At 49.5% G+C, this 15278-nt stretch overlaps 1 protein-coding gene across 1 annotated transcript; it reads left to right on the top strand.

Moving 5' to 3' along the window:
• Nucleotides 1–12973: 12973 nt before the first annotated feature.
• On the top strand, nt 12974–14198 carry LOC124656283 (bidirectional sugar transporter SWEET11-like). The gene is made up of 4 exons (XM_047195057.1): nt 12974–13028; nt 13177–13213; nt 13327–13699; nt 13785–14198. The coding sequence occupies exons 1-4, from the start codon at nt 12974–12976 to the stop codon at nt 14196–14198; spliced, it is 879 nt and encodes a 292-aa protein (XP_047051013.1).
• The last annotated feature ends 1080 nt before the right edge of the window (nt 14199–15278 follow it).

Genomic DNA, 15278 nt, shown 5'->3' with positions numbered 1-15278 from the left:
ATCCAATCACGAAATCTACTAGGGAAGCCTCTTCTTTGAACTAAGTTAAAAATATGTTTTCAATGAAGTCAAAGGCCTTGCGGATGTCAAGCTTGAAGAAGATGCATGTCTTATTTCTCTTGTGTGCAACTAGTTTTGGCATATTCTTTACATAAAAAAGTTGTCGTGTATGCTCCTCTTCTTAACGAAAACAAGACATGAAGTATCATTGGTCGGACTCTGTAATCTCGAGGAAAGTAAGTTTTTCTTGCCGCACTCACTTCACTAGTTTTTTTTTTCGGAGATAAATCACTCAGTTTAGTACTTCCGTTGTTTACTAATGTAAAATTTATCAGATATTTCAAAATAAACCAGATGCATGCCAAAATAAAGTTAATCTACAGATTAAAACGAGTTTACATACACGCATTTACGAAAAAAAATCTAAAAGATCTTACATTGGATTGGTGAAGGAAGGGAGCAGTGGAGATTAATCAGCTAGCTAGCTCGATCAGACCATTATGCAAGTGACGCAGTTTTGCCTCAGTACGCAGCACAGTAGACAATCTCCACCTCGACCACTTGCTGGATGATCGATCTCGATCGCCGGCAGAGATTCTCCGAGGTTAGTTGCACACGACGAACCCCACTACTACCTTGCTTGACCAACCCAATGCACTCGGCCGTCACCATCATCAACTTCGCCACCCGGCCGGTCGACCGATCTCTCTCTCTCTCGGAGAAAGCCGGCACTTTGTGCCCTGCGGCTGCATTATTCACGTGATGATCACATCAACTCGGCCATCGTCAGCATACTGCTAGATGACTGTTGATAGATCATCAGGCACTTGTGAATCGATCGATGCCAGTGAAACTAGCACCCAAGCATTTCCGTTTCTTCACCTTGCCAGTTGCAACGAGCTAGAAAAGACCCGTACATGCATATACACAATTGGCACGCACGCGCGAACTCTATTATACATGTTACGTACGTCTCTCCGTGCCAGCTAACCTTGCTCCCACTCGATATGATGTAATAGTAAAGATATAATAGAGATCAAAGTCGAGACCAAAAATCACGAGATAAATTAATAACGTGTGTTTTTCAAAAAAAAAAAAACCCACGTTCGTGCATGCATGCATGCATGCCTATCGGACGATATCGATGGTGATGGGTAACTTAATCGAGATGGCGACGGGTAATTGTAATGCACTTCTCTCTTTGATACAGAAGGCACCGAGTTGAGCAACTTTAGATGTGTTGGACCAAAGCAGTTTCTCCACTAGTACAAGGATGATTCGGGTTTATCTCCAACATTGTCCTTGCCTGTGAATTCACGCTTGACAGTTTTGCACTTGTGGAACGATATGAACTTGCATAACAGTATGTTGTACTATTGTATACGGGCCAACTACTGAGCGGATGAGTATGTATGACGGTGAGATAAATGCTCTGTATCATGCACGCTAGCTATATATATATACCATGCATGCAACCGTTGATGATTTTATTGTGGTATGTCCAAGATATTTTTTCTCGGTTGCCAAAAAATAATGGTGGGCACCGGTATTGCTGATTTTCAGAAATACCAGTCATAATACCGTCCGAAATTTGTCAAAAAAAATATACATTTGTCCAAAATTTCTTTTTTTTTTAAATCACTACAGGAATGGCGCGCTGCGCCGACGGCCGTGGCGTACGCCGACGGCCAAATGTCGGGGCCGTCGGCGTACGTCCGGTCCAGGGCAGCGGCCCAACGAGCCCCTCGGCGTAGAAATCCCCTCGGCGTAGAGAAGGATACGCCGACGGCCACCCTCGGCGTACCCAAGGCCGTCGGCGTAGCACGAGCATCTGCTCCGATCCCGCTCCGGCCGTGACGGCCCGGTCACGGCGTCAGCGAGGCGCCGAGGGCCACCCTCGGCATAGGGCATCACCCGCCTATGCCGACGGCCACCCTCGGCATACATTTTTTTTTCTTTTTTTCTTTTTGGTCATTAACTTTATATTATGTTTGTTTTATTTATGTACTAGTATGAATTATGTAAAAATAGTTACTTTTTTAAAGAAAAAAATGGTAGATGGCTTATGTAGATCCCACGAGTGACGCTCTTCGTAGACGGGTCGACGGGATCCGATGAGGCCCAACATCCGCTATCGATGTACATATGTCCTAAAACAAAGGAAAAAAGTCCATTGCTAACCCTAACTCTAACCCTAACCCTAACCCTAGGGGTAGATTTGCGGGGTCCCCGCCCCCTAGGGTTTCCCTAGATACAAACCACCGGAGCGTCCGAATCGGCTGGAAACTCCTGCTACGGCTCATCCGGGGCCTATTTCATTCCAAACCTATGGTTTCCATGTGCATATGTCCTAAACAAAGCAAAGAAATTAAAAAAATCCATTGGTGAACCCTCGCACGAAAAAAGCTATAGGGGTAGATCCGCAAGGTCCCCGGCCTAGGGTTTCCCAAGATACGGATCACCGGAGCGTCGGAATCGCTTGAAAACTTGCATTTGTCCCTAACATATGTGTACAAGTGTGATGTAAGGTTTGTCTAACCTTGCATGTACCCGGCGTTGACGATTTCCGCATACATGGGCCCACACTTGGTAAAATCCAGGATATGTATGTGGAAACTCCTGCTACGGCTCATCCGGGGCCTATATATATTATGATTATTATATGGACCTATTCTTAATATATATATATATTAGTATATTATATTCAGAAAAATAAATGAAATGAAAAAAAAAAAAAGTGGTCTATGCCGAGGGTAGCCGTCGGCGTATGGCCGGCCCTCGGCATAGACACCAACCCTAAAAACGCGAAGCGCGGGATCTGAGCCCGAAAAACACCTGGTCGGCGCGGCCCGAAAAACACTTGTTCGATTTTTCCCCCTGTCCCGCCGCTCCCCACCCCGTCCTCCTCCTCAACCCGCTCGCGCCGCCGCCTCCTGCCCGCTCGCGCCGCCGCCTCCTGCCCGCCGCCGCCACCCCGTCCTCCTCCTCAACCGAGCCCCGCGCTGCCGGCCCCGCTCCTCCTCTCGCCCGCCCCTCCCCACCGCGCGCAGGTCGCCTGAGCCGTGGCTGCCCCGGCCCCGCTCCTCCTCTCGCTCGCCACCTCCACGGCCGGCCCGCCCCTCCCCACCTCGGGTGGCCCGAGCCGCCGTTGGCCCCGGCCCTGCTCCTCCTCTCACCCGCCACCTCCGCGGCGAGGCCGGCCCCCTCCCCACCCGACCCCCTCCGCGGCAGGCCGGCCCCCTCCCCACCCGACCCCCTCCTGCCCGACCCGCCACCTCCGCGGCCACCGGCCCCTCCTCCTCCACCCCGGCGCCCTACCCACCATGGCCGGCGGCGGTGAGGTATACCTCACTTATTTTTTCTTTATTTTTATTTTTCTAGCTATTTAGTACTAGGAAATAGAAATAGGATTTTGTAGTTGTTTTACTTTTTGTTGTTGAAATAGAAATAGTTGGAAAACGAAATATAGTTGGAAATAGAAATATGATTTTGTTATTGTTTTACGTTTTGTTGTTGAAATAGAAATAGTTGGAAAACAAAATATAGTTGGAAATAGAAATATGGTTTTGTTGTTGAAATAGAAATAGTTGGAAAACAAAATATAGTTGGAAATAGAAATATGCTATTTACTTTTTGCATTGACTAATTTTATTGTTGTTTTAACTAGGCCCCGTCGTGACTGCCCCGTCGTGACCGCCCCGTCGTGACCGCTCCGTCGTGTCCGTGATTCTCTCCCACCGCCGAGGGTGAGCAAAATTTCCAACTTCTTCTCCGCATTTTATTTATGTCACTAGATTCATTTTCCAAGTCAAGTTGCGTCACCTAGGTGTCACTTCCCGTCCTCAAGCGTTACGCGGATAAATATGCATTAGTGGTCGGCATATTTTCAACCGTAACGCTTGCGGCATTACGGGACGAGTCGGCGGATCCGTAGTTGGGTACGTTCTCCATGCTCTGCTCCGGTCCGAGTCGGGATTTCGGCAGCGCCTCACCGTTGTTCTCCGGATGCACATCCTCTTGTCTTTTTGGCGAGACGTGTATCGGGAGAGCAGCGGGGAGGTGCTTGCCGAAATCTGACTCAGACCGGGTAAGCATGGAGAACGTACTCAATCTACGGATCCGGCGGCTGCTAGGAGCCCACCTAGTAGAGATGTAGGTTGATGCATTCGTTTTGCCTGTTAAAAAAATTAAAATATGATGCATTTTCCTATTTGATATAAATGCTATGCTTGTCGTTTGGCTTCCAATAGAGCGAGAGGATGGCTGATAATGGATGGATGTACACCGGCCGTGTTAGTGCGACTAATAAAACAGATGAGTGGATAAGGAAGACTTGGCATTTAGTGAAGGAGTTGGCGCGTGGTACAAAACAGAAGGTTCAGCCACTTTGCCCGTGCAATCGTTGCTTGAAGCATCACCGTCGTGGAAAGGATGACATGTTTAAACACCTTACGCAATATGGGTATATGCCTCGTTACGTCACGCAGATCGACTTTGATGAGCACGAACGTGACAGAGGTGAGGTGATGCGGCGGCGGCTCAATGGCAATGAGTACGATGGGGTTAGAGACTTTCTAGATGATCTTGTCGATGCCCACATGCCGGAGTCGCCACCTTCACGGGAGGAACCGCCGAACCGGAGGAACCTCCGGAACCGTAGGAACCAGAGCCGGCCGCGAAGGCCTTCTATGATATGATAGCCGCTGCTAAGACGCCTCTGTACGATGGCGCCGAGATTTCTCAGCTCGATGCCATCTCCCAATGTCTAGCCGACAAGACCCGGTACAACACCACCCGTGACGGCTTCGAAGCAAGTCTGAGAACAACTGGTAACATGTTGCCCAAAGGGCATTGTCACGCCTAAAAGCCCGCACGAGACGAGGCAACTCATGTCGGCGCTCAACATGGATTATCAAAGGATAGACTGTTGTGAAAATGGCTGTGTTCTCTTCAGGAAACGAGTTTGCGGAGGACAAGTACTTGTCCCATTTGTAAGGCCTCTAGGTATGAAGAGGTAACGGGAAAGGATGGTCGGGTGAGGCGAGTCAAAGATCGCAAAGTCGATTCTTCGGTATCTCCCATTCATAAAAAGAATCCAGCGGCTTTACTTGGCGAGGAGACCGCCAAACGGATGACGTGGCACAAGATGGGGACTCGAATAAAGGACAATCGAGGGCGGACGAAGATGGGACATCCATCCGATGGCAATGCATGGAAGAACTTTGATAGAAAATACCCCCATATGGCGCGAGATGCTCGGAATGTCGGAATTGCGATAGCTACGGATGGCTTCAATCCATATGGTATGTCGAATTCCAATTACGGTTGTTGGCCCGTGTTTGTAATTCCGCTCAATCTCCCTCCCGGAGTCCTAATGACGAGGAAGACCATGTTTCGTCGGCGATCATTCCGGGGCCCCATTACCGGGGAAGAACTTGAGTGTCTACATGCGGCCGATTGTGGAAGATTTGAACCACTCTTGGCACCACGGGACGTTGACGTACGACCGAGCATCGAAGACAAACTTCGCATGAAAGTTTGGTTGCGGTATACCATGCATGACATGCCGGGTACGCCCTAACATGCGGATGGTGTACGAGTGGTAAATGGCCATGCCCGGTGTGCGGGCATCGACTTGAGTTCCTTTGGCTAAATAAGGGTCGCAAGTATGTTGCGTTTGACACGAATCGGCGGTACCTCAAACGGAGGCATCCGTTCGGAGAAGACAAAAAGAACTTCAAGAAAGGCAAAGTTGTGCATGAAGTAACGAGAGGTGCCAAAGTTCGATGGTATAGGCTGTTGATGCCGAGCTACGTGCTCTCGTGCCGGCGGCATCGGAAGCTGGCCATCAATTTGAGGGATATGGTGTAACGCACAAGCTGGACTCACGAGGCAGCCTTAACGAAGCTCGAGTATTACAAGGACCTCGAACTTCCCCATAACATCGATGTGATGCACACCGTAAAGAATGTCGCGGAGTCCTTATTTCACACGTGCCTAAACATTCCCGGGAAGTCAAAGGATAATGTCAAGGCTAGAGTCGATGTTGAGAAGCTCTGTGATAGGAAGAAATTACACATGCAACGTCCTACGGCCGTCGAAAGAATTGGTTCAAGCCGCACGCCGACTTACGCCTTGATTCCATCCAAAAGAAGGAGGCATTCAAGTGGCTAAAATACGTTGTGATGTTCCCTGATGGTTATTGTTCGAATATGAGCAAGGGAGTCAATCTTTCGACGGGAAAAGTCACCGGGCTCAAGAGTCACGACTATCATATATGGATTGAGCGGCTGATGCCAGTGATGCTTCGAGGTATCTCCCGAGAAAATATGGCGAGTGCTCGCGGAGTTGAGCCATTTCTTCCGCACGCTACGTGCTAAGCGAGATATGTCCTAAGGTTATTGAGAAGCTGCAAGTTCAAGTGCCGGAGTTGCTATGCAATTTGGAGATGATCTTTCCGCCGAGGCTTCTTTACTCCGATGGCACATCTCATTGTGCACCTCGCAAACGAGGCACTCTTGGGTGGCCCGGTGCGGTTTCGGTGGCAGTTTTGTATTGAGAGAGAGTTCAAGTATATTCGGAAGATAGCTGGAAACAAAGCCAAGATTGAAGCATGCATAGCTGAGGCAACGTGCCTTCGGGAGATGGCGGATGCCGCAACAACGTACTATCTGATGAAGTTCCCACTCGCATAACCCGGTCTCTCGTTACAATGTCGACGTGCCCATGAATGACCCCAAGCTTCAACTATTCCAATGTCCCGGTGGCAAGGCTGGTAAAGGACAAAAATATAGATTGGAGAGGGAAGAGAAGGATTGCATAATGCTCTATGTGCTTATGAACATGAAGGAAGTGGTGGGGGGGACGACGACGATGGCGGTCACGATTTCATTAGGTAACATGGTGTAATGCTTATTGTATCTAGTTTCGATCACCTACACTCAACTCGGTCTAATGCTTATTGTATCCTTTCAGCGAATTCACGGATGAACGAGTGGTGGCTTCCGCGCGATCCCACGGGCGCGGAGTTGGAGACTCTGCTGAAAGAGGGTGCTCCGAAGTAAAAATAAACTTTGTGTCTTGGTTCATGAAAAAAGTAATGTCTAAGCTGTCCCTCTTATTCCAATATGTGACTTGTCCCTGTTATTCCACGTAACTAATGCACACAACAAATTTGAACCGTGCTTGTAGGGAGCTGATGCAAACGTTGAGATGACAGATGAGTTGAGATGTGTTTCCCAAGGTTGTAACTCAGTGACGTCATGAAGTATGAGAAGTATGACGTGAATGGGTTTCGATTCCATACGAGAGACACACCGGAAGGGCCGGGCGAATCCAAAAACGATAAATACTGGTGTCTTCACTAAAGGATCCGATACCTTTGATTACTACGGGAGGTTAGAGAATGTATACGAGCTGACCTTCAACCGTACAAACAAACAAATCAATCTCGTTGTGTTCAAGTTTCATTGGTTCGACCCAAGAGGTGGACAGAGAATTACCAAGTCCATTGGGTTAGTTGAAGTTAAGCCTTCCACCACCTATACCGGAGCCGATGTCTATATTGTTGCTCACCAAGCCAAGCAAGTTTATTATTTGCCGTACCCATGCCGGAAAGCGGCCCTCAACGGCTGGGAAGTCGTGTTCCAGGTATCGCCACATGGTAACCTACCGATTCCCTCCGAGGACGATTACAACAACATTGACCCCGTAACATACGAGGGAATTTTCTATCAAGAGGAAGAGGACTTCGGGCACTTTGAGTTAGAATGTGTTCTTGAAGAGGACCTCGGGAACGATGCGAAACTCGTGGTGAGTCGGTGGTGGATCTAAAGGACATAGATATGCTCGAGAAGTTACAAGTGGAAGATGATAGCGATGATGAGCCTCCACCCGTCTATCAAAATCCAACTTACTACTCAAAAGATAGTGATAGTGATAGTGGCAAGGAGAAACAAAATGAGATTGACGATGAGATTGATGACGGCTGGTGAGGGTCTTTTATGAGTTTATATTTCAACATGCTTCTTATTTGTTTAGTATCTTTATGCTTAGTATTTTTTTTTTTCAACATGCTTCTTTATTGTTTAGTATCTTTATGCTTAGTATTTATATATTCTTGAACATGCTTCTTAATTGTTTAGTGTCTTTATGCTTAGTATTTATATTTTTTTCAACATGCTTCTTTATTGTTTAGTATCTTTATGCTTAGTATTTATATATTCTTGAACATGCTTCTTAATTGTTTAGTGTCTTTATGCTTACTATTTATATATTTTTCAACATGCTTCTTAATTGTTTTCTCTTTCTCAATGCAGGTGATTGAACAATATGAGCGGCGGCAAGGAGGACTCGTCGAGCTTGCTTAAGAAGATGCAACAACGCAAGAACAATGTTAGAAGGAGTGAGAGGGAACCGCGTCGCAATCCGCGTTACGAGGACTTTGCGGTAGGAGGAGGAGGACGAGGACGAGGACGAGGACGGGGACGAGGTGGTGGAGCCGGAGGTGGCTTGGGAGGAGGTGGAGGTGGAGGTGGAGGTGGAGGTGGCTGGGGAGGACCGGACTTTGAGCCACCACCCTCGGCTTCAGGCGACGTTGCTTCGGGTTCTTTTTGGAGGGGACGTCTAGAGAGGAGGCGGAGACGGAGTCTAGAGCCGAGGAGGACTCTAGCCGCGGGTTTGAGACTCCGGAGGAGGATGGGCGGCCGAAGGCACCGAAGATTCGTGGGGAAGCGAGAGTCCCCGACGAGAGGAAGGAGCCTAAGACCCATGAGGCGAAGACCCTTATTATTCCTCGGTGGCCCCGAGTAAGTGTACTAATTTGGCAATTTCGATTTTCAAGTACTAATGTTTGATTTTCATGTGCTAATGTTTGATTTTCATGTGCTAATGTTTGATTTTCATGTGCAGCAATTGGATATTTCCTCCGGGGGTCAAGGGGCGCCGCCTAGCGAGCATGATTGGAGCTTTGCTTAGGAAGTTACGGCCGGGCAAGTACTATCCCCTCGGCACTGTCCCAGCTGGCGAGATGAAGCTAGCCACTACTTGGACGGACTACGAGAGTGCCCCTGGCGTAGGCTTCCCGACGGCTGCTGAGGCCGTGATGAGAAAGTTTTGGGTAAGACATATTTTCTCGAGCTTCGTTCATATTTGATGACCCCAATGTTCTAACTCATGAATCTCACAATTGTTTTTTGCATGATTGAAGTGTTTTTATCGTGTGGCGCCCGAGGTTGAGGAGGCGGCCGCGAGACGGGACTTTGCGGGCGACTTGTGAGAGGTTGACACCGCAGGTGTGGTACAACCAAAGGATCACGTCCGCGGGTCACTTCGGGCGAGAGAGGCGAGAGGGTCCATAAGCCGGACATTGTCGGTAAGAATGCTAAGGCCGAGTACGAGATGACGGTGGAGGACTACATGTCGGTGAGTAAAATGTCAATGAGATTCTACATTGCTACTAAGTTGCGATTGCATTAGATTGAGTTGAGTATTGCATTTTCAGGTTATCCCCGATTGGGCCGAGCCGCATGCCGAGGCATGGGAGGAGATGGTTAGGACGAGGTGGCTCAAGATGGACGAGGACTTTGCGGCCGTGGCGAGGCGGAACGCGGAGAACCGAGGCGACGGTGGCACACACTGTGGGGGAAACCTCGGCTACGAGCGCTACAAGGGGAAGACGGTATGTATACATTTTATTTTCCTTCGGGTTCAAAGTTGGTACTCACAACATTTCCTTTCGCGATGCGAGAGGGCCGCGTTAGGACCCGAGGAGGAGATGTCGACCTCGAGATATACAACAAGATGCGGCTTAAGAAGCCCGATCTCTCGCAGCCTCGGCCCTCGCTCCCCGAGTACTTCGGCACCTACGCCGAGGACGTCGAGAACTACTTGCGAGATGGTGAGGCATCGTCACCCGGAGGTGGATGACCCCATGAGCGCGGAGGTCGACGAGGAGTCGTTGGTCCTGTCGTCCGGAGGGTTGCCGCATGGCCGTCTCGCCATGCTGAACAAGGCCGTCAAGCATACCCTCACCACGACCTTCACGCGTCTCAAGGCGGGACTCACCAAGGACAGCCCCCTCTCCCGCCTCGTCGCCGGGCTCGGCAACAACCCGCATACGACGTAAGTTTCCCTCATTTCCATCCTCTTTCCGACTTTCGTTCATACATTGCTAAGTGCTAACGAGACATGAATTTGTGAAATTGTAGCCCGACTTCGAGGCGGCCTACGTGGTCGCTCATCAAGAATATCGGGTGGCCTTCAACCAGACACCAGCAGCACTTCATGGAGTACATGGCATATATACATGTAAGTTCCAACCTTTGTTTTCGCAAATGATGACAAGTCCCACTTTCCCCTAGTTTGATGCTTCATTTCTTCAAAGACTCGACATGTAAACTATCTTGCAGGCGTCGATGGTGGCCAATCAAGCTGGACAGACGATGGATTTAGGGCCGATGCCTCCCTTTCCGGGGCCGGCGCCAAACATGCCATCGAAGGAAAATTTCGCTGCGGAGTACTATGGGAGAACAACGGTAAGTTCTTCGCCAAACCGAATACTACGGCTTTCCTTTGCCTCGCAAATTGCTAACATCTCGGGAACATGTGTGTAGGGAACGGGATGTTCCGGAAACCGAGGGTGGTGGGAGGGAGATCACACCGGTTCATCATGGTGGTCCTTCTCCCGGTGCTACACCCGGTACTTCTCCCGGTACTTCTCCCGGTCCTTCTCCCGGTGGTTCTTCCGCAGCTTCTACCGGAAGGAATCGGCCGGTGTTTAGCGACGACGAGCTCCTCTAGTAGTCCCATGTATCTTATGCACACTATGGCACCATGCATGTATGCACACTATGGCACTATGTATGCATCCTATGTCACTATGACACTATGTATGCAACCTATGGCACTATGACACTATGTATGCACTTGATGTTATATGTATTTGCACTTCATGCCTATGAATTTCATGTGAATTATATGTGCTTGTGTATCCTGCCAAATCGGAAAACGCGCGAAACGACAAAAAACGAAAAAAATGTACCAAATGGTACCCTCTACGCCGACGGGTTCCCCCTCGGGGTAGCTCCCGAGATCACCCGGGGCGCGCCACGCGTCCGGTGATGGACCAAATGGTCGAGCCTACGCCGACGGGGAGGCCCTCGGGGTAGCGGCCGTCGCCCGGGGACGCCCGGGCCGCGCCACGCGTCCAAGTACGCCGACGGGGAGGCGCTCGGCGTACGGGCGCCGGGATCGCCCGAGGCTGCGCCACGTGTTGCGGTACGCCGACGGTGAGGCCCTCGGCGTATCGGGAGGTAGGAGCGACCGAGGCGGCGCCACGCGTCCAACTACGCCGACGGGGAGGCCCTCGGCGTATCGACCGCCAAGGTCGACCAGGGCTCGCCACGCGTCACCGTACGCCGACGGTGCGGCGCTCGGCGTAGCCGTAACGGCCGTCACCTTGACGGTGCCGGTTAGCGACCTGCGCCGACGGCCACTACGCCGAGGGGTGGAGCCAGCCGTCGGGCCACTTCGTCTACGCCGACGGGCGGAGCTACGCCGAGGGCCAAGTGGCATGCGCCGAGGCCCACCTTCCCCGAGGAGCTACGCCGAGGGGCCCCGTCGGCGTAGTGTACGCCGAGGGCGAGGCGGTGATACGCCGAGGGCTGGAGGCCGTCGGCATCTTGGCAGATTCCTGTAGTGAATTTGAGCAAATTATATAAATACCGGTATATTTCGTTCGATACAAAGATTTCTCTGTGGTAACCGGAATAACCAGTTTTCGGTGAGATTTCAGAAATCTCGGCCGGGAAAAGAACCCTAAGGTATGACACATGAAAGTATCTTTCTGCATTTTTTCATGTACATGATACTATGCCTGCGACACCACTAGCACTCACTCTCCAATCAATTAGAACACCGGATTAATTTTCAGTCCTAAATTTGAATGGGCCCCATGTGTTAATATAGATTAGATTAACATCCCATTTGATTTAGTCTATTTCTATCGATGGTGTCTTTTAAAATGGGTTTGGTTTGACAAGATTCAGTATCTGAACTTAGAAGCACAATGAAACGTCGGGGTGGATTTTGAAACACAATTAAACCCAATGAAACAGCACTAAAGCAGATGCAAATTTTAAACCCTTTCACTATCTGATAAATTCATCGAACGCGTCTAATAAAAGTTTGAAGTAAGGTGACTGCCCTTGGCGAGTCTAGCTGTGAGTTAGGCCACAGATGCACCGAAACTGAAAATGCCTAATCCTGACTACGCCGGCCACTGCAAGTTTCTGTTTCAGCTACCCGTAGCTGCATGCGTATCTTTTGAGTGGGATATGTCGATCATATCCTGTTGGTGATTCAGATCATGGATCCACTGGTTTGGGTGCATGTTCAGTGAACGGACACAGTAGTAACACCAAGTCTGCATCATGGCATTGCTATTGTACACGCCGAATTTCCAGAAGTGATTAACTGCATGCTAGCTGTAGATCAGTCATGTAATGTGCACGTTTGTATATGGTAGTACTACTGTACTTCAAATTCTATCACATGTCCTCGTAAGGGCTACGTGCTTACACGTGGTACATGTAGTATGGCAGTAACTGATCAGCCTTTTGGTTTCTGGTAATGTCCAAATGCTGATACACGCGGCGGAGAGCCGGAGACACACTTGCATTCTCAACTTTTCACCAATGGTGGCCGCAGCTAGCATAATGTTGCCCTGGAATTCCACTAGTCATCGATGGTAGAGGGCTAGCTGGCCGGAGAGAGGAGCGGGGTCGAGGCCCTCTGCTATATAAACATGACCCGTTCCCCTAGGAAAGACCACACAAGCATTGCCTTCGCTGAGTTAGCTGCGAAGGAGAAGAACAGACAGAGATATAACACATATCGGACTTTCGTCGATCTCCATTGATCTTCTTACGGTGTCTTACACTAGCTGGTTAAGTCGGTTGCTCGTGTGGTCAGGATGGCAGCGCTCTTCTCCATGGTTAACCCGTGGGCCTCTGTCTTTGGCATCCTAGGTAGGTAGGCATGCATGCTGTTGAGGTGTTGACATGCAAGTGTTGACCATGCATGTATTCGCTTGGTACTACATAGTTCACAAACCCTTGTTTTCTGACATGATTCTTACTGACATAAATTGCCATTTCTGCTTCCTTTTTCCTTCAGGGAACATCATCTCCTTCCTGGTGTTCCTCGCCCCGATGTATGTGTAACACATTCAGATTACATTCTTTAGCATTTTCTGCTGTGATCATGATCGGCATGAGTTTGATTAGTACCTTTCCTGACTGAATGCACACATACATGAATGCACAGACCGACGTTCCTTCGGGTGTACCGTAAGAAGTCGACGGAGGGGTTCAGCTCGGTGCCGTACGTGGTGGCGCTCTTCAGCTGCGCGCTGTGGATCCTGTACGGGCTCGTCAAGACAAACTCCAGCCCGCTGCTGACCATCAACGCCTTCGGCTGCGTGGTGGAGTCCGCCTACATCCTCATGTACCTGATCTACGCGCCCAAGGCCGCCAGGCTCCGCACCCTCGCCTCCTTCCTCCTCCTCAACGTCGCCGCCTTCTCCCTCATCGTCGCCGTCACCGTCTTCCTCGTGCCGCAGCCCAACCGCGTCAAGGTCCTCGGCAGCGTCTGCCTCGCCTTCTCCATGGCAGTCTTCGTCGCGCCCCTCAGCGTCATCGTAAGCCATTATTCTACATGTTTGAGTGAGTCCGTCGATGTCAGATGATCTGTCTGACAAGCCAGGTTCATTTTCTTCGATGCAGTTCGTGGTGATCAAGACCAAGAGCGCCGAGTACATGCCCTTCTCCCTCTCCTTCTTCCTGACCCTCAGCGCCGTCGCCTGGTTCTTCTACGGCCTCTTCACCAAGGACATCTACGTCACCCTCCCCAACGTCGGCGGCTTCTTCTTCGGGATCGCCCAGATGACGCTCTACTTCTGCTACCGGAAGCCCGGCACGTCGGCGCTGGTCCTGCCGACGTCCATCGATGACGCGGCCGACACAGCGGCAGCGGCGGAGGAAGCGGCGGATCAGGCGGTGGCCGAGGCGTCGGCGAGCAGCCACCCGGCAGTGGCGATGCTCACGGTGAGCACGCTGCCGGTGCTGGCGGAGCTGCAGAAGATGGAGCTGGAGATCGGGACGCCCACCCCGCGCAGGGGCTACATCAAGGCATTCTGACTACCCAACCGTGCGTGCAGCGCACGCATGCAGGACATTACTCACCACTACTGATGATCGGCAACTCGGCGACCAATAACAATACGTATATGTACTGTGCTCACCCTAGCTGCGTTAATTCCAGTTCAGTCGTTTGTTCTTGATATATATTGGGACGTTTACATTCGTGTGTTGTCGTCGAAGGTTTGATATATTATTGGGTATGCAATATCTACCTACCAATCTAAGTGCCCTGGTTAATAAACTGATTAACAGAATGATGCCTTTGTTGCTAGCTATTTATTACTATGAAGTAGCTTGTATGAATTTTTTTGTATCCTGGAGGTGAGGAGTACGTCAAGTGGGAGGGAATTGTAATATGCTAGATACCTTTTGGTTTCATTTCAATGAAATCGGGAGCGAGAGCTTTTTAATTAAAAAGAGCTATTTATTACGAATCCCCGTGTTTAGTATTATCATCGGTAGATGCATATTCAAAATGTCACTGGGAAATGTACGAGAGGTAGGCCGGCAAAGGCGATGCTGTCTAGTTCCCGCAAAAAAACAGGAAAACAAAGGTAGAAAGTGTAGGCTGCGTTTGGTAGCAAAGTTTTTTCAGAAGTATTTGAGCAATATCATAGTTATCAAAACTACCACAGTTTCAAATATTTTGATGTGTTTGGCTGTGACTAAAAACTGCAGTATTGATACTTTAGTATCCCTTGAATTGTGGTGTTTTCGAAGTATCGAAGGAACAGCCCCAAACTTCTTTTTTCTAAAACGGAGAAAGGAATAAAAAAAGTGCCCGCCTCGCTCGCTACCTTGAGCTGCCGTCCCCACCGGATGGGGATTCAGTGACTGGCTCACGCGGTAACTGGACGTCACATCTGCCGGACGTTCTTCATCCAACGGACTCTAATCAAATGATCTGAAAATTTTGCAAATTTGTGTTTTTTGCTGCGTTGAAAATACAAAGTATTTTTGATTGAAATTTTTTCATACTTACAACATGATACGTTGGTAATATGCACATTTTTTATTTTGAATTTTTGATGATTTTGAAAACGAAAATTCAAAATTATCAAAAAATTCAAAACAAAA

Source organism: Lolium rigidum, chromosome 5 (assembly GCF_022539505.1).
Source record: "Lolium rigidum isolate FL_2022 chromosome 5, APGP_CSIRO_Lrig_0.1, whole genome shotgun sequence".
In the NCBI taxonomy this organism is placed as follows: Eukaryota; Viridiplantae; Streptophyta; class Magnoliopsida; order Poales; family Poaceae; genus Lolium; species Lolium rigidum.
The sequence above is the reverse complement of the archived record's forward strand: the minus strand, read 5'-3'. Positions and strand labels throughout refer to the sequence as shown.

What these genes read in the sequence shown, in the direction of transcription:
- LOC124656283 (XM_047195057.1), top strand. Translation starts at nt 12,974, where the DNA reads ATGGCAGCGCTCTTCTCCATGGTTAACCCGTGGGCCTCTGTCTTTGGC. An exon ending in CTCTGTCTTTGGCATCCTAG is followed by an intron (nt 13,029 to 13,176) that starts GTAGGTAGGCAT and finishes TTTTTCCTTCAG; the next exon opens with GGAACATCATCTCCTTCCTG. An exon ending in CTGGTGTTCCTCGCCCCGAT is followed by an intron (nt 13,214 to 13,326) that starts GTATGTGTAACA and finishes ATGAATGCACAG; the next exon opens with ACCGACGTTCCTTCGGGTGT.